Source organism: Hydractinia symbiolongicarpus, chromosome 8 (assembly GCF_029227915.1).
Source record: "Hydractinia symbiolongicarpus strain clone_291-10 chromosome 8, HSymV2.1, whole genome shotgun sequence".
Lineage (NCBI taxonomy): Eukaryota > Metazoa > Cnidaria > Hydrozoa > Anthoathecata > Hydractiniidae > Hydractinia > Hydractinia symbiolongicarpus.
In genome coordinates this window covers 11,337,173-11,354,765 of record NC_079882.1, presented here as the reverse complement: position 1 = coordinate 11,354,765, position 17,593 = coordinate 11,337,173, and the positions used below count along the sequence as shown (strand labels likewise).

Here is a 17,593-nt window from a genome sequence, read left to right as displayed (position 1 = left end):
GTTAGAAGTGTTTTAGGTTTTACCCAGATGGGTCTCTTCCTTTTTTTTAAACGGTCGCTATAATAATCACGGATGCAGCAACCGTATGATACATCTTTTTATTTTGCTTGCCACGATTTGAAAGACTTTCGTACCATGCGTTGTACGTTTAAACGGATTACGTGTAGACAAGAAACCTTTTACAAAGTTCCTCTACAGGTTATTCGTCAGGTTTTGACCTTCCGTTTAAACAGATCGTGTATTTCAGCCCTTATACATTGTAAAAACGCTTTTGGGCAAGAGCCCTGTCAATCTACGAAAATACTTTTTTAATTTTTCAATTTTTTTTATTTTCGAGGTTGGGGTTAAAACTATTATCTGTAGAACTTTTTTTTCACGCATTTTTCTTCCTGTGAAAAGGGAACTCAAGAATAACAAATAACTGTTCAGTTAAAATGTTATTAAATAAATTTTTGTGCCATACAATGGTTAAAAGAAAATCAATTACAATTAAAAACTAATTTACGCACACTTAGCCTATAACAGTATTGAACATCTTGTCGAGCCTGTTGAACATCGAGTGATCTATTTTGCTACATAACTACACAGTACACATAACGACCAAATACGAAGTAACTGAAAAAACCAGAGCAAATGATTTTAAGTTAAAATTTTCATACAGATAAAATGTACAAGTATATATTGGCAAACGCGTGATACATGCGTTAGTTGGCATAGAGCGTCGTACCAAAGCCTTCGCTATTTACAAATGACGCTTCTTTCCATTCGAGGTGGAATAACGCGAGATGGTTCAAAAGAAATCATGTCTTCTTATTCGTATGTCTCCATTATCAGTAAAAGTTTACCTCCTTCTTTTAAGATATTATCTAAACAAGAATATTGCGGTTATGAGAAGTGAAAAAAAAAACATTGAAGTAGGTTATGAAAAATATTATTTCGGCTTTTCTGTTTAGTATTTTTATGGCTGTTCAAATAGCTGAATTATTTACTGAGTGTCTTATTTATACCATTTTTTTTACTATTTCCTAAAAATATAGGCCTTAATACATAATAAAATGATTTTAACTTAACACCAAAATTGCTGACTCAGCAGAAATTTCTATTTAAAAATGTATTATAAACAAGAAAAAAATTGGTTTCTACGAGCTCCAACTTTTTACAATGTCGTTATTTTTTATCAGCTTCTGTTTTTAAATGAACCTTGGGTTAACACTGTTAAAATGGTGTGCGGATTTTTTTTTGTTAATTCAAATTTTTTTAACAATAGCCTTTTGTTTTTTTCAAAAGATTCTTTGTTAGCATCCCCTACTGCATTGAACGCTGTTAAAAAAAAAAAATTCTCCGAAAAGATTTCCGCACAACGTATCATAGCTGCATGGTTCACCAATCATGTCTGAAAATGTTAAACTAAAACAAAAATGCCATCGAAAGTTAAAGCTCGTACAGTGTAGCATAACGAATATCGTATTAAATTTCTACATAATGCGCCATGCTTGTTGTTATTAACGCTTCTCTTTAATAATTACGTCAATTCTTTCTGTACAATTTCGCAAGCGTGTAGACTTCACTATATTCGGCAAAACTATTCATGAATTTTATTTTAAAGAGGAATTGTTGAGGCTGAATATTTTTGGTGAAAGATAATATGTGTTAAAGTGTGTTATAACAAAAAAAATATGGGTATATAGTCTGAAAATAACCTTTCGGAACTAATTATGTAAAAAAAAGAATACTGATTTTTAAAAAGGTTACTGCCACCTTAATAGGCGACGTGTTTAACACCATCTTACTGTGCCCGCTGATGGAAGGATCTTCTGAAACGCCGCCTACTAAACTATTATGTTGAAGAAAGATAAACTCAACAATAATTAAACGAAATGTCGACAATTAAAACATACCTCCTTTACTGTATTTTTGATGAAATCTTTCCTAGGCGTTAAATCAAAGTCCGGAAAGTGATCATATACCTAAAGAACATAGTTGCATACTGTAAGTAGTAGAATAAACAAAACGCAACTATGATTTACATCTCTTATCAATCAATGGAAAACAACGATAAAAAATAAAATGGCACACTAGTGTTGAAAAAAAAATTAAGTCGATTAGAGAAAGCTAGCGGCGGATAAAAAAAAAAGAAACTACTTACCTGACGACAAACTGTCTTCATAGTGATTTCTTCCAAATCTGCATCCTTTAATATATCGCTCACAACTGTTTTAATTTCACTATCAGTTGGTTCGTTCTTACTTTTTTTGACAAGAGGCTCATCGTCCTCCGAATCATCATCAGCTTTTCGTTTTGTATCTACAGAGAACGGATCGAATGAGAGGCAAAACATCGCATAAAAGCCAACATGTAGACCTTTTGACGTGTCACACCTAATCTTATCATGCACAGAAGCTGTATTTACCTGCTTTCTTTTCAATTGATTTCTTCTTTTTTGGAACAGGAATTTTGACTGCTGTAGGTTTCTTCTTTTTAGCATCCTTCTTTTTTTCTGAGTCAGCGTTAGATTTGGGTTTCGCTGGCTTTTTCTCAGAACCGGGTTTCTTTTTTGGTGACTCTGACTTCTTTTTAGGTGTTTTCGACTAAAACAAGGTATACAATATGCATTATTTTTTATAAGAATGTCTTTGTATTAATATATTTATTACAATAGAATAGAGTGTAAATGAAAATTATTGAAATTTTAGATAAAGTAATTCTTTAAATCTGTACAAGTATACACATATTTTTTTATAAGAAAATTTTAAAAGAAAACAAGTTTCAAAAACCTCAAAATCTTCAAAAAAATCCCCAGCCTCAGTGTGTAAGATCCAATTTCTAGAGAGCTTACAGTTACTAAATCACCATTATTTTAAAACAACACAAACACGTTTCTTTGTTTCCAGTCAACTACATATCCTAAGAAAGTTTTATTCTGAAAATAACAAAAGAAGTTTTTTTTCTTCGATAAAAATTAAAGATATCTCAAATAAATCGTAGTTATTTATAAAGAAAACAAAAAAAGAAAATAGAGAAATATAAATGTAAGAAAAAATGTAAGAATATTTGAGCATATATTCAGGCATTTCGCTAAAAAAATAGAGGCTTACGTCTAAAAACAGTTTTCTTATAAAAAAAATGTGTGATACCAACCTTTGCAGCTTCTTTTTCTTCTTCATCATTACCATCTTCTTTCTCGTCTTCATCGTCACTGTCACTGTCACTAGCGGAACTGACATACTGATCGTGTTTCTCTTTGGGTCTACTTGATTTAGCCACTTTTGACTTTTTCTACCAAGATATAAACTTTACTTTTAGCAAACAAACTTTTTAGCATTTGATGAAATATAAGATTTTACCACCATTAACAGTCATAAAACATGTTATGTTACATAGATTATAAATCCGACATAATGAAAAAAGTTTTTTGATTAATTCCAAAATAAAAAGTTATCGCTTTCATGAACTTTAACAAAAAACTACATTTTTTAGAGTAACTTTATTCACGAAATTTTCAATTCAAGTCAAGGTTTAGTACTTTCTATACTTTTCAAATTTTGATTTTATATAAACACATTATTTTGCATAGCAGATAGGCACTGGAAAGCTTCATTGATGTGAAATTGACGTCAACTACTAATAAAATTGTGATTATTGATAACAATTTTTTGTGTGGAATTTCTCAGTTTCTTGCACTTTTTAAGAGAAACAGCTAAGGAATAGTAAAGCGCAAAGAAGTAGTATTTTCAGGCAACCAATTGTTTGCGGACAGGTTAAGGCCAAAATGTTATGAATTAAGGTATTTGAGTTTGTAACTAAAAGCACATAGTTACCTACTTTTTTTTCTTTCGACGTCGCTAAAAACAAAACAAAACAATTTCAATATTTTAATAATCTGAGATTACGTTAAGAATGCATGAAATAAATATAAATATATAATTAAATAAATAAATAACTAAAAAAATAAACACTTACACTTTTTTCTTTTTTTTTCTGGTAATTTCTATAAAAGAAACAAGAAATTTTACTAAAAATAAATTAGTTTTGAATTTAAGAGCAAATAACAATAAATGTTTTACCCTGCCAAGATCTTCAGGTTTGACAAGAAACTCTAGTAATCTTTCTTTCATTTGTTCCTAAAAGATGTTTAAACAAGATAAAAATAAATTATATCCTAGTAAAGAGTAAATTTTTAGACTATTTTTTTCATTTTCGCTCACCTTATCACCTTTTTTCTCCAAACCAAGGACTCCAAGTATATATTTTAGTCCAGTTGAAAAAAGACGATTGGCAATACCTTCTACCTTTTTGTAGTGAGCAGTATCCTAAAATTGACAAAAAATTCTTAAAGAGATTTCAATATGTAAAATTCATTAGCTTTTCGGGATGCAAAAAACAAAATCACTTTTTTCACTTAAAAGGACAAACCACTTATGAGCACATTATTAAAAAAAAATTATAGGGTTTGGAGGATTGAAAAACATACCTTATCGAACGGGAACCCACAGAATGCTCTTATATTCTTTTTTAACATATTAACCTAAAATAATTTCAGTTATATACTAAACAAAATATTTTAACTATATGGCCATCATGAACATAATTATATTAATATACCTTGCACATTCTGGGGTATAAAATTTTGTGGAGTGTCTTTAAGTCTTCTGCAACTTCCTTGTTAAGAGAATAATTGACTGTCGAAAATAAAAAATAAACAAAAAATATTGAATTAGCAAGAAAACCAAAATCTTAATCTACACTGTTTTCACTTTTTTTCTGCCGTTATTGAACATTTTCCGTATCTACACTTCTTGAACAAATTCCCTCTCTTTGGCAACACATGACCTTTTACCCTTCCTTAGTCAATTCCAGTATTTTTTTACGAAAAAGTAAAATATTGGCCAACTTTTCTTCAAAATTTAACAACTTTTTAAGGTAGCAGTAACCCTTTTAAAAATCAGAATTTTTTTTTTTACATAATTAGTTACAAAAGGTTATTTTCAGACTATATATCCATATTTTTTCTGCTAACACACTTGTCACGATTTTATCGCTAAAATAATATTATCTTTCACCAAAAATATTCAGCCTCAACAATTATTCTTTAAAATAAAATTCACAATAATTAATTAGTTCGGCCGAATATAGTTTAAGTCTATGCGCTTGCGAAATTGTACAGAAAGAAATGACGTAATTATTAAAGAGAAACGCTAATAACAACAAAGATGACGCATTATGTATAAATTTAATACGATATTCATTATGCTACACAGAATGAGCTTTAACTTTCCGTAGCATTTTCGTTTTACTTTAAATTTTCAGACATGCTTGGTGAACCATGCAGCTATGATAAAGTGTGCAGCAATTTTTTTATTCGGAATATTTTTTATTTAACAGCGTTCGATGCAGTAGGGGATGCTAACAAAGAATCTTTTGAAAAAAACAAAAGGCTATTGTTAAAAAAATTTGAATTAACAAAAAAAATCTGCACACCATTTTAATAGGGTTAACCCAAGGTTCATTTAAAAACAGAAGCTGATGTCAAATAACGAGATTATAAAGAGTTGGAGCTTGTAGAAGCTGATTTTTTTCTTGTTTGTGATACATTTTTAAATAGAAATTTCTGGTAACTCAGCAAATTTGGTGTAAAGTTAAAATCATTTTATTATGTATTAAGGCCTATATTTCTAGGAAATAGTAAAAAAAAAAGGTATAAATAAAGCACTGAGTAAATAATTTAGCTATTTGGAGAGCTAAAAAAGGGTTACTGCCACCTTAAAATACACTGACTTACCAAATGGTATATCTCCTAATTTGACACCAGGACCCTGAAGTAATAAATAGTAACATGATACACAGTCAATTCTTAAACATAGATACGCTAACTGCCGAAAAATTGACTTGACCAGTCATCTTTAAATTCTCGACAATAACTGGAATAAATCTTTTTAAGGAATTTCTGCATTGAAAATAATATTATTATATATAATATAAACTTATGACATTATATTATTATAATATAAGTTCAATGTTTTAAACATACGTTCATATTATGAATATGCAGAAAGAAAGTCATGCTTGTACTTAAATTCAACTCAATCAAACTCAATTAAACCATATTATTAATTTTTGTTCAGATATCTGTGATACTTATTGCCTTGTGCTTACAAACTTTCTTTTGGTTATTTTTTTTTTGCCAAAGATTTTCTCAAAAAAGTTGAATGTTGATTAGGTAAATATAAATGTCTTTAACTTTTTTCGGCTTTCCATTGTATGGCAATAAGAAACTAACTCACATTAATAGTGTGTTGGGCAGGTTTTAGAAACGGCAAAACTGTTAAAGCTTATATGTTCCTAGTTCTTGTTGCTTTAATTGATACACTGCAATGAATACTTTTAAATATTTACAAAAATACTCAAGCATCAATACCTTTGTAAAATCAAGCTCATCCTCAGGGTGAGTTTTTGCTTCTGGTGTATTTAATGTGAACCTTTCAGTGCTTTTTCTTTCTCTTTTACGAGATAAAATTTCAACTGGTTTTTCCAATGAACCTAAAAGTTTATCACATTATCAAACATTGGGTGATTGCTGCTACTTCTTCTTTTCTATAGGATAATTTAGGCTGCTTTGATTAAAAACATGTGAGATTGGGATATTTTTTTGTGCCAAATTTGTAGACTATAAAAGAACGTCTGCATTAAGTTTAGCATCAGTTGCATGTGATTTTTGTTCATGCTAAATTGCCACATTTGTCAAATTTAAAGAAAAGATTTATTTTCACTTATTATTTTGGAATTACACCAATGGAAGACACCAGTAAGTTTAATTGTGATTTTGTCTGGCTTTTATACAATATCAATATGAACCAAAGTCAAAGGGAAAAAAATTCTTTTAGATGGCGTCAACATATACGAACCTAACTCTTCTTCTGATGATTCACCTTCATCTTCATCATTTTTTTTTATGTTGCCATTTTCTAATGGTTCCTTTTCTTCATTTGTCTGTTCTGCAATTTTACTTTTTTCTTCTTCAGGTTTTTTGCTTACCATTTTTTCAGTCGGCCCCTAAAAGAAGGTTGAATGTATATTTAGGGATGCGCTGCTCCTTTCTTTCAAAGATCACTGAATATGAATAATTTTTATTTCTCAATATCGTTGTATCTTTACTGTTACTTTCACTTCTCCTAAAAAACTTGCTTGCAATATTTCATACATTGGTTGTAAGTTGGCAACAACTATCAGAATTTTTTGTGCCTGGCAAAAATTCAACTCTTGCCTTTCTTCACAAGAAAGACGCTATCCCTCCTCATCCATGGTAAATTGTGCAAAAGCTGTGTGCATAGCACCATGATCATGGAATGTTGGACACTTCAATGTAAGGACCTTTCTCATCTTAAAACGAAATGCAAGAGCTATGCTCTTGTGAATGTGCCATGGTAAGCCAAACACACAAATTAATACCACAGAGCTCCTGCAGTTACTACAATTGAGATCTCTTGACACAATTCTGGGAGTTAACCACCTGAAATAGTTTGGATCAGGGAATGCTCCACCATGGAGGTGCAAGGACAGGAAATAGGAAGACCAAAGAAATAATGGTATGATACTATTAAAAGTGATATGGCAAAATGAAATATGGGTGAAATGGCGAAACATTTTAGGAATGCAAGTCATACATACGACTGACATACAAAATGAATTTAAGAAATAGTGAGTGTTAGTGACTTTCTTTTTAAATTGATTCGATAAGACGGCATTTTAATTTGGCAAAATCGCAATTTGTGTATTCATCATTATATATACTTTTTTTCGAAGGCCTCGTTGTCAGATTTTAGCATAAAATTTACATAATGTACACCACCAGACCTGTCAAGTCACACACATTTTAGAGCAACCGTGCACTCAGACGTAGAAACGTTAAAATCCAACTCAACTTTTCAAATTACAAGGATTTTTTATGTTTAGCCTGCACCACTTTACTGTAGCTCCCTTATTATGTCAACAACAAAATAATATATGTAGAAAACTCTCCTTGCAATGAATTCTTTAATTTTGGGTAAAAACAGTAGACATGCTCCCTTATGCGGAGCAAAGGGGAGTGCGGGCAAGTGCACATTAAATAAGCCAAATCATCATCATCATCATTCTCGGCGTCCGTTTTCCGCTACCATGGGTTGGATGGGGTATATTAATGACCCTCTTCCAATCTGATCTGGACTGTGTTAGATCTAAACTCAACTTCCTTTGTATCAAGTCTGTCCTTATAACCTCCTCCCAAGTCTTTCTCGGTCTGCCTCTGGGCTTTGCCCCAGGAACTATCAAGCCTCTACACTTTCTTACCCAATTATCCAGCTCCATTCTTTCCAAGTGCCCCAGCCAATCCATTTAATTCTGCGGATACTTAGCCTGCTTCTTAGCTCATTTGAACTCTTTCTGACTCCCAGACTGGTGTTACACATCCACCTAACCATTCTCATATCATTCCTTTCTAAACGGTCAAGATCTTCCTGCTTCACGTCTCACTACCGTACAAATAACACTTCTTACACAGGCCTCATACAACCTACCTTTTAACTCAATTGACAAGACTCTGCTCGTCAACAAAGGAAGTAACTCTCTGAACTTTTTCCAAGCAGAACATATCCTGCAAGTAACACTTCTTCCAACACCCCTTCACTGCCCAACATATCACCTAAGTAACAGAAGTTCTCAACTATCTCTAACGAGCCACTATTGTATATCATTGAAGCTGGAAATACTTCATTCTTTATAATCTCACCTTTGCAACACTTGCATACAAACGGAATGTCAGCTGCTAACCTTTCACCAATACTACTGCATTTCTTATGTACCCAATGCTTGCAAGTCTGACAAAAAATTGAGTTAATACCAACCCCTTTCCTGCAAACTCCACAAGGCCACTTTCCAACTACAAGGTTACACTTGGCAGCAATGCTACTAATCATGACTTTAGACTTTGCTGTGTTCACCCTTAGCCCTTTCTCTTCTAGACCTTTCTTCCACTTCTAAAACTTTTCAACTAATTCTTCCATCGACTCTGCTATCAGAACCAAATAATCTGCATACAATAACTCCCATGGACAACCTGTTCTGAACTCCATCGACAGCACTAAGACTAGAACAAACAACAAAGGACTAAGTACAGAACCCTGATGTACATCAACATTTATACTAAATTCATCGCTAAGTGAATTGTAATCCTGACACAACTTCTAGCATTGCTGTGTTACTTGCAGGATAGGTTCTGCTTGGAAAAAGTTTAGAGAGTTACTTCCTTTATTGACTAGCAGAGTCCTGTCAATTGAGGTAAAAGGTAGGTTGTATGAGGCCTGTGTAAGAAGTGTTATGTTGTACGGTAGTGAGACATGGGCAGTGAAGCAGGAAGACCTTGACCGTTTAGAAGGGAATGATATGAGAATGGTTAGGTGGATGTGTAATGCCAGTCTGAGAGACAGAAAGAGTTCAGATGAGCTAAGAAGCAGGCTAAGTCTCCGTAGAATTAAAGATGTTATCCAGATAAGAAGATTGAATTGGCTGGGGCACTTGGAAAGAATGGAGGAGGATAATTGGGTAAGAAAGTGTAGAGACTTGATGGTTCCTGGGGCAAAGCCCAGAGGCAGACCGAGAAAGACTTGGGAGGAGGTTATAAGGACAGACTTGATAGAGAGGAAGTTGAGTTTAGATCTAACACAGTCTAGATCAGATTGGAAGAGGGTCATTAATATACCCCGTCCAACCCATGCTAGCATGGAAAACGGACGTTAAGCCGAGAATGATGATGATGATGACCTTGCCCTCCTACCTTCCACAAATCTCACTAAAGCTCCTCTCCACCTGACTTCCTAAACACAACTTATATCAACAGATCTACGTTCTAACATTTCAACTACTTCACCTGCTCAAAGTTTACAATACAAAAGTCATTAACTCTTTTGTCATTACATTCTTAAAATAATGTTACCATATTCTGTTAAAAAAAGGGGAGATAAAAAAGCAACTTGACTCGTGTTTGCCGCTATTACTGCTGGCAGTAATAGCGGATAACTTTATTCTGCCGGTAGTTGGTTACAGCCAACAGAATTAATACTCCCTTTATTCTATTGGTAATTAGTGCCAGCAGAATAAAAAACCCCACTTATTCTGCCGGTACCGGCAGAATATCCACGTCCTTCATTTAAACCAAGTTGATTTTTAATTTCAAATTTATTAAAACACTATTTTTTGACCAATGACCAATTATTGTTTAGATTCTTGTATTGGCATATAATTCTGCTAAGATTCACTCAATATTAACCTGATAACAAATTCAGGTATTACATTTGAATTATCTGTACCTCAATATTATCCATACTCTTGGACTTACATATTGAGTATATGTAATCTTTGAGTTGCAGGGGAGAAGAGGTTCTATTAAGGTGCCTGCCCCTACCCTGCCTTCCCTTGCCTTGCCAGCACTTACCGTGCCTTTGCCTACCCTGCCTATGCCTTTTCTAGTGCCTGCCTACTATGCCCTTGCCTGCGCCTCCCATGCCTTCTTGCCTACCCCTGCCTTGCTGATTCCTCTTCCTGTTTCCTTGCCTGCCATTGCTGTGCCCTTGCCTGCTATTGCTGTGCCCTTTCCTTGCCCTGCTTAATGCCTTTGCCTTGGCAACCTCTCCGAAACACTTTCTATATTGATTTACCTACAAGAATATATGTGGCGCCGTAGATTAGTGGTTATAGCTCTCGTACTCTGTGCGGGAGACCAGGGTTCGATTCCTCTTAACGGCGATTCAACATGGGCGAGTGAATGTTACCATAGCCCCGGGTTAACCCAAGCCATGTGAGGGAAATTGGGAAGATGGTACATTGTGTGGGCCGTTGGATGTTGCCGGGAGTTGTCTAGTAGAGCGCGGGCTCTAATTGGGTCTGCGTAGCTCAAAATGAGCATTAAATACTCTAGGACTCTCCATCTACGCCATGGCCCCTCCTGGAAATAATAGACAGGGTATATCCCTCGATATTTGTAAGGCTAGCCATGTAAAATATGCACATCTATCTATCTATCAGAATGTACACACATGCACAAAACTTTTGCAACTAGCTCTTAAACATTGTGAACAACTCGTTTATTCACCAGCTAGCTAAGCTCTTGTTTTAAATAAGTTGTTAATAACTAAAAGTATGTTGTTTTTTTTAAAAGTATAATAACCTGTTCGTCTTTTGTCTGAAGAATCTCAGCCATGTTCACAATAAATAATTTTTGACTTGATTATGTTCTAGGTTCAGATTATTGCCCGCCAAAAATTTTAGAAAAGCAATCGAATCGATAACACACGATAAAACCTGACAAAGGCACGATAATGCGAAGCATAGACGACATAACTGGTACACCCCGAGATATCAAAAAAGGGTAAAAATAATTCTATCTCAAATTTTGAATCACTAAAATTTGACTATATCTCTTTTCTAAAAATTGCTTAAATTTGCACCAATTTAATTTTGGTTTATTCAATTTTACTTTACCAAGAATGCTTAAAAGGATATTCCCTAAGCGAAAGGCATATTTGAGCATGCGTAAATTTTATTAACATTTTCCGTATTCGTATTCTGAGTGATGTAGGTGCAGCCAGCGATCTCACCAGCTTGCCATCATGATGCATTTCGGACAAATGTTGTGTGGGGCCCATGTTATATGTGTGCCGACGGAGGGTTTCCATGAAGCAAGCGATCAGTTGAGTTAAGCGAATAGCAAGGACTTCTCCTTTTATATGCCCATTGCATTGTGTAGACCACATATTTGCAGTCAAAATGGCACTTAGGCTCTTCGCTTCTTCTGTTGCAAGGAGATCTGTTATGTTTACACGAGCTGCAGGTCTATCTACTTCTAGAATCGTCAAGCAAGCAGATAACGGTAAGTTTATCCAAACCTAGCTAGCTAATCCATGCCAGCAGATAGCTAAAGCTAGTTAGCTAGATGCTACTTAGATAGCTATGCATCTAAAACATGTAGCTAAATGTTTTGTAAAAAAGGATTGCTGAGAAACAGGTTTGATGACAAAATTATTCTGCTCTTTTTTCTTAGTAAGCTTTACTTTCATTTTCCACTCTGCAAATTAGGGTGAGGGTACTGACTCAACAAACAGCATAATAGATACATTGATAGAGCATAATAGATACATTGATTTTTTTACATGGCTACACCCCTCTAAATTAACGACGGTATTCAGCTTTTGTTGTTGCAGGCCGTTGTTTTCTAAATTTATGACAGCTCTGTGTGACATCTTCTTTATATGTGAAAAAATGACTTTCGTTGGTTCTGGTAAACCTTTTGAATAAAATTGGCGTTTGCCCCCCGAAATCGCCCGGAACATTCTCGAAATGCAATTCCTTGTAACAAACCATGCGGACGATATTTGGGAAGAAGGCGCTTAAAGAGAAAGGAGTTAATATAGTTTATATATAAGTTATTTATAAAGTAAACTTTATCAAAAACCATCAAAAACAGAACTTCACTACCACATAGTAAGTTTATTTTAATTTTTATAGTTTTTTTGAATCACATTAGTGTCTTTTTTTTTTCTTTTTCGGGCATATGCGGGTTTTTTCGGGCGAATCCTTATATTTTTTTCAAAACGCCGAACTCGCCCGAAAACGCCCGCATTTTTTACGACGTATGCAGGGAATTCCATGAGACGCGTGCGATCGCACGCGCACACGCCCACACACGTGCAACAGCTATTCAGGCGTGCGATTCATCGCACGCGTTAATTACACTCTTTACTCTTGTAAAATAAAAAAAATTAACGAAGGAATTATAAAAGTTGATTTTCTACAGCGTAGTTAATGTCGCCGTTTAAGGCTAACTGTTAAAAACTGTATTCCAAAAATCAATCGTTTTACATCGACAGCTTCAACTGTATCATTAAAAACAGTTAATAACCACTTGTGGTTAAATTAAATTTTTTTGAAAACGTTAATTAAACGCCGTGTTTTTTTCCCGTGTTTAAATTAAATGTGTTTTTTTCTGCCTGTGTGAAATTAAATGTATGTTGAACATTTTAATTTAAAATTCCTAACTGTATAAAAGAACATAACATACTTGTTTTACTTTTAAAAATCTAAAGAACAACTTTAAATTTAAAAACAACTTTAAACTATTCCAAACAAGCCGTCTCCCAAAATCTAACAAACAAAACTTGAAACCTCAATAAATAAAAAATGACTCCCATTTTTACCATTTTTATAGATAATAGATAACCCACGGAGAAAATATAACCCTGGGAACAAGGTTGGGGATAAATAGCACTACAAACAAAATGGCAGACCATTGCAGTAAGTGCAACGTGTGGCACGTGTCAGCGTCTCTTCGTCCACTGTTTAAATTTAATTATATGTTATTTACCTATTATAAATTACCTCCTACAACGAACTAAGGTGTTTTGTTAATATATTTAGCACTTTTACACCACTTAACACTCAAGGGACTGATAAGAGTGAAATAAACCAGGAAAAAAATCGAAAAAACGCACGCGCAAATTTTTTAAAATAGATTTACGCGTGCGATGTGTAGCACGCGTGTTGTTTTCTTCGTGGAATTCCCTGCGTATGCGGCTTATCGGCACCCTCGTAAAAGGGGTCAAATCAATCGAGTCGATTATTGACGTTTTTATAAAAATTGATTTTCTACATTTGACCATTTGATCGATGACAACTCATTCAAATTTATTAAGACAAATTCTATATTATGTGAAATAATTTTGAAATGTATATAAAATTTCATGACCTAAATACAATAAACAAAAATATTTTTGTACCATTCTTTAAAATTCCTCAGCTATTTGTCTAAGTTCTTGAGGAAGTGTCCCAAGACACCGAAATCTGTAATCCTCTTTTACAAATGCTATCCCAAATTCTTAAATCTTCATCTATGAATAATCACCTATTGATGATGCATTTTCAGCAGTTCCATCGATTAACAGTACTCGTGTTAAATAGGGTATCAAATATGCTATTAAGTTTTTGTTGAAAATTATTTCACTTTTGCAAAAAGCCAAGTTAGTGTATTGAACACACAACATTGTTTGTATCTGACAAGTCATTATCGCGACACAAAATTGCGGTTAAAACATTTTTTATAACACTCAGCTTCTCTAAAATTGTATCAGAATATTTACAAAATTTTCCAAAATTAATATTGGAAAAATACTTCAATTTTTTTTAAGTATTTTAAAGTATTCTTTTTTGATCAACCAATCAACTTCCATCAAATGATAGTTAAACAGCAAATTAAATGAAAGATTAAAAGATACATTATTATTCAGTAATAATTCATAACAAAAGTAAAATGACCTCACCTGTTGATACTTTTATTAAATGTTCAAGATGTATTTTTATCATGAGACTTAAGTTTAGAAGGATTATGTATAGTCTCCTGAAAATTGATGTCCTACTTTATTCTAGCGACAGTAATTTTTGTTGCTGTTGTATTACATCAAAGGTATTAAATTAAAATTGCTGTCGCCTAATTTTTAGATTTCCATGGTTTGTTTGAGAAGATATTGATACTTCCTAGAACCTAAAATGCTTATTAAAAAATGTACAGGGTCGCGCCCTGTTAAATGACAGTTGAAAAGATATCTAGGTTAAATGTTTTCTGATGACATTTTTTCAGAAGCGGATGGGTTTACCTAGCTTTAAAAAATTGATTTTAGTGGTCCCTAGTTATCCACGCAGGAGATAAAATCGATTATTTTCACTTGTTTTCAAGCTATTAGGCCTTAAACATAATAGTGCAATGCAGTGGCTTCTCTATTAATAAGTTGATTTTTGACATCAAACTAATGCATTAACATTGACAAATAGCTTGTCAGTAAAAATGAGACAAAAAAACATTGTCTTTGCAAAAGTCACAGACAGACAGACTACAGAAGCTTCATATTATTATAAATAAATGCGCTTTTTAAAATTAAGTTAGCAAGAATAAGTAGGATGATAGAATAATTTTTAAAGGGAAGCTCAGGTATTAAATGATGTTGCACTCATTATAGAGCTTAAAAAGCTCTTCATTCTCAAGATATTCACTTTAAGAATTTCAAATTTAATTATGTTGCATAAATTATGATGTCATAAGTAATAGACATTTTCTGTCATCGGTAATTTTAGACCTGTTAGGGATGTGAATTTAAACTTAATAATGCATAGATTATAAAGGTGAATTGATTAACATAATTTTTTTGCCAAAATAACACTCTTGCTTGTCCCAGCCTCTTTTTTCTAATAACCCAATAACTTGGGATTGACAAGCTATTTGTTATAATTATATATGATTTAATTTTATAAGTAGGCAACCCTTGGTTAACAGGTATTTTAAATTTTTTTAAGAGATTAGCTCATTCTTAATAGTGAAATGTAAGTGAACCTACTATCACACACGATCTTCGATTTCAAAATTTGCAACTAACTCAATAAAGTTAGCAGTGGGGTTAATATTGACATTTATATGTTGACATGTTGACAAGTTTGTTTAATCTTTATGTAATGCGTGTGGTGGCTATGAACTAAGAATTCAATATGCTTGAAATATAAGTTGGTTATAAATTGTCCAATGTATATGCCAACAATAAAAGGAAGAATAAAACTTTAAACATTTATTTTTTTACTGTAGTAATATACGTTTACTTGTTTTTTTTGTTTTGAATAGCTACAATTCCAACTGATCTTGAGCAAGCAACAGGTGTAGAACGAAAAGAATTAGAAGCAATTCTTGCTGGAAATCCGGTAAGCAAAAGAATGTCTCTGTCTGTATGACTGACTCATTGATTATACAGAAGTCTCCCAGTCTGTTTTTTGCTTGTGGTTTTTACATCCTTAAAAAAAGGTTTATAAAACGAAAGGAATTTTTAATTATCTAACAGGATGAAGAACATAGTATACCCTTCATTTTTCTAAATGGTAGAAAAGGCTGTTTGTTGCCACCCTTTAGGACGTCAGAATCTTAAACTTATATAGCCTTCTCTGTGCCAATGTGTCTGTACTTCATTGAATAAAAAAGACTGCAGCGACAATAAAATCCCTGGCACAACTAGCCTATTTTCATTTAAGCCCAAAGATTTACTTTAGTTTCTGTGTGGATTCAAAAGGGAAATTTTAGTAGAAATGAAACTGATTGACGGAAGTCATCTTTTAAAAAGTATTTTTAAAATCGTCCTCATTTTTCAAGGCATGATAAGTGTGGTATTTGTGGTATTAGTATTTGTACATGTATACAAGGCCATATTTTCCTTTCAGGATCCTTTCAACTTAAACGTTAAAAAAGGTGTCCCTGGAACGTTAGATGCACCAACATTGGTACCTTCTATGTACGAAGAAAGAATAATTGGCTGCGTGTGTAAGTTTTGTTGTGCAAGCAATTTTTATGTTTTTTAATGCATTTCTTTGTCAAGAAGTGGTGTTTTTTACTTTACAATGTTTTAGTCTTGTCATAAACAGTCCTTTTTTGTAACGAGATCAGCCATAAAGGATTTAAACTTTGCTAGTAAGTCTGATAATTCTGTAGAACGTAATAAAACAAATAAACAGTTTTATCCTAAAAACCCTGGAATTTAAATGAAACCTATAGAATATAACCTTTAGAATATAAGACAAGAATTAAAAAAAGTTTGACATACCCTGAAAGTCCGAAATCTTATAAAGGTATTTCCGAATAGGTAATTTGAGATTCACACACATCCAACGAATCTAAGTAAATACCAACCCATCTGTCATGTTATTGTTTGTATCTGGTTCTTATTCTCAGACAATGTTTTTTAACTAAAAACCTCCAGAATAGACCACTTAGTTGTAATGTATTAATTTTGAGTAGAGAACATTGGACTTGCACACTCTTTCTGTAGGTAGAAAAAATAAATGATAGACCACAGGCTTCCAAAAAATCTGTATAAATTTTAAAAATTTTTTTACTCACAAGAAAGTGTGGATCAGTTTTTTTAACTTTTTAAATTTTGTAAAGTCATTTCAACTCTCCTCTTTAACAATATAAACTTAATCTTTAACACGTGATGTTCTGCACGTATTTCAACATAAATTAACACAAAATATTTCTATTGTGTTTTCGACGAATCTTAATTTTATGCATATTATCTGTGGTACAAAACAACACCTATTTAATTCTGATAAAATAGAATTCACTAATTCAAATCACAGCGAGGTCTTCACAAAATTACTCAAAAATTGTATGATAGTTTTTAATACATAATTTATATGCTAAAATTTGATTGCTTGACTGTAAAAAAAAATTCTGTCCTATTTTGAAATGACAAAATTATCTGTTGACAAACCATTGTGTGTTTTATCTGCTGGGAATATCTATATGTACCACGCATGTTTGTTTACAGGTGAAGAGGATTCAACGACTATATCTTGGATGTGGTTAAAGAAAGGTCCAGCAGTACGTTGTAAATGCGGGAACTTCTTCCAACTTGTACCTGGCAAAAGCAACGCACTTGCCGATTGATGTTAGAGTTTTACTGTTTATAAATGCAATTATCGAATATTGTCTGAAAATATTGACGTTGACACCTTCCGTTCGTAGTGGACTTTGTTTTCT

General features: G+C 33.0%; 2 protein-coding genes across 3 annotated transcripts; one reads left to right on the top strand and one right to left on the bottom strand.

Annotated features, from left to right (window-relative positions):
- Positions 1–424: 424 nt before the first annotated feature.
- On the bottom strand, positions 425–11,336 carry LOC130654305 (protein DEK-like). 2 transcript variants are annotated; one of them, XR_008984391.1, is made up of 16 exons: positions 11,198–11,336; positions 6,903–7,050; positions 6,416–6,537; positions 5,780–5,813; positions 4,603–4,679; positions 4,472–4,525; positions 4,206–4,310; positions 4,065–4,121; positions 3,961–3,988; positions 3,823–3,842; positions 3,139–3,276; positions 2,411–2,588; positions 2,147–2,304; positions 1,899–1,967; positions 728–866; positions 425–615 (listed from the first exon to the last, which is right to left on the bottom strand). XR_008984391.1 is itself a non-coding variant. In XM_057456861.1 (15 exons), the coding sequence occupies exons 1-15, from the start codon at positions 11,228–11,230 to the stop codon at positions 855–857; spliced, it is 1,233 nt and encodes a 410-aa protein (XP_057312844.1). In that variant the 5' UTR covers positions 11,231–11,336; the 3' UTR covers positions 425–854. The 2 variants fall into 2 exon arrangements, 1 of the variants encoding a protein (XP_057312844.1); XM_057456861.1 differs by having other exon boundaries at positions 425–866.
- A 340-nt stretch (positions 11,337–11,676) lies between these two features.
- LOC130654306 (cytochrome c oxidase subunit 5B, mitochondrial-like) lies at positions 11,677–17,577 on the top strand. The gene is made up of 4 exons (XM_057456862.1): positions 11,677–11,899; positions 15,689–15,765; positions 16,276–16,375; positions 17,382–17,577. The coding sequence occupies exons 1-4, from the start codon at positions 11,797–11,799 to the stop codon at positions 17,498–17,500; spliced, it is 399 nt and encodes a 132-aa protein (XP_057312845.1). The 5' UTR covers positions 11,677–11,796; the 3' UTR covers positions 17,501–17,577.
- The last annotated feature ends 16 nt before the right edge of the window (positions 17,578–17,593 follow it).

Excerpts from the sequence above, each read along its gene's own strand:
- LOC130654305 (XM_057456861.1), bottom strand. The coding sequence starts at position 11,230 with ATGGCTGAGATTCTTCAGACAAAAGACGAACAG. Across the intron at positions 3,277-3,822 it reads CGACGTCGAAAGAAAAAAAA|AAAAAGTCAAAAGTGGCTAA; the intron begins GTAGGTAACTAT and ends ATATCTTGGTAG. Across the intron at positions 2,305-2,410 it reads ATCAATTGAAAAGAAAGCAG|ATACAAAACGAAAAGCTGAT; the intron begins GTAAATACAGCT and ends CGTTCTCTGTAG.
- LOC130654306 (XM_057456862.1), top strand. The coding sequence starts at position 11,797 with ATGGCACTTAGGCTCTTCGCTTCTTCTGTTGCAAGGAGATCTGTTATG. Across the intron at positions 15,766-16,275 it reads CAATTCTTGCTGGAAATCCG|GATCCTTTCAACTTAAACGT; the intron begins GTAAGCAAAAGA and ends TTTTCCTTTCAG. Across the intron at positions 16,376-17,381 it reads AAGAATAATTGGCTGCGTGT|GTGAAGAGGATTCAACGACT; the intron begins GTAAGTTTTGTT and ends GTTTGTTTACAG.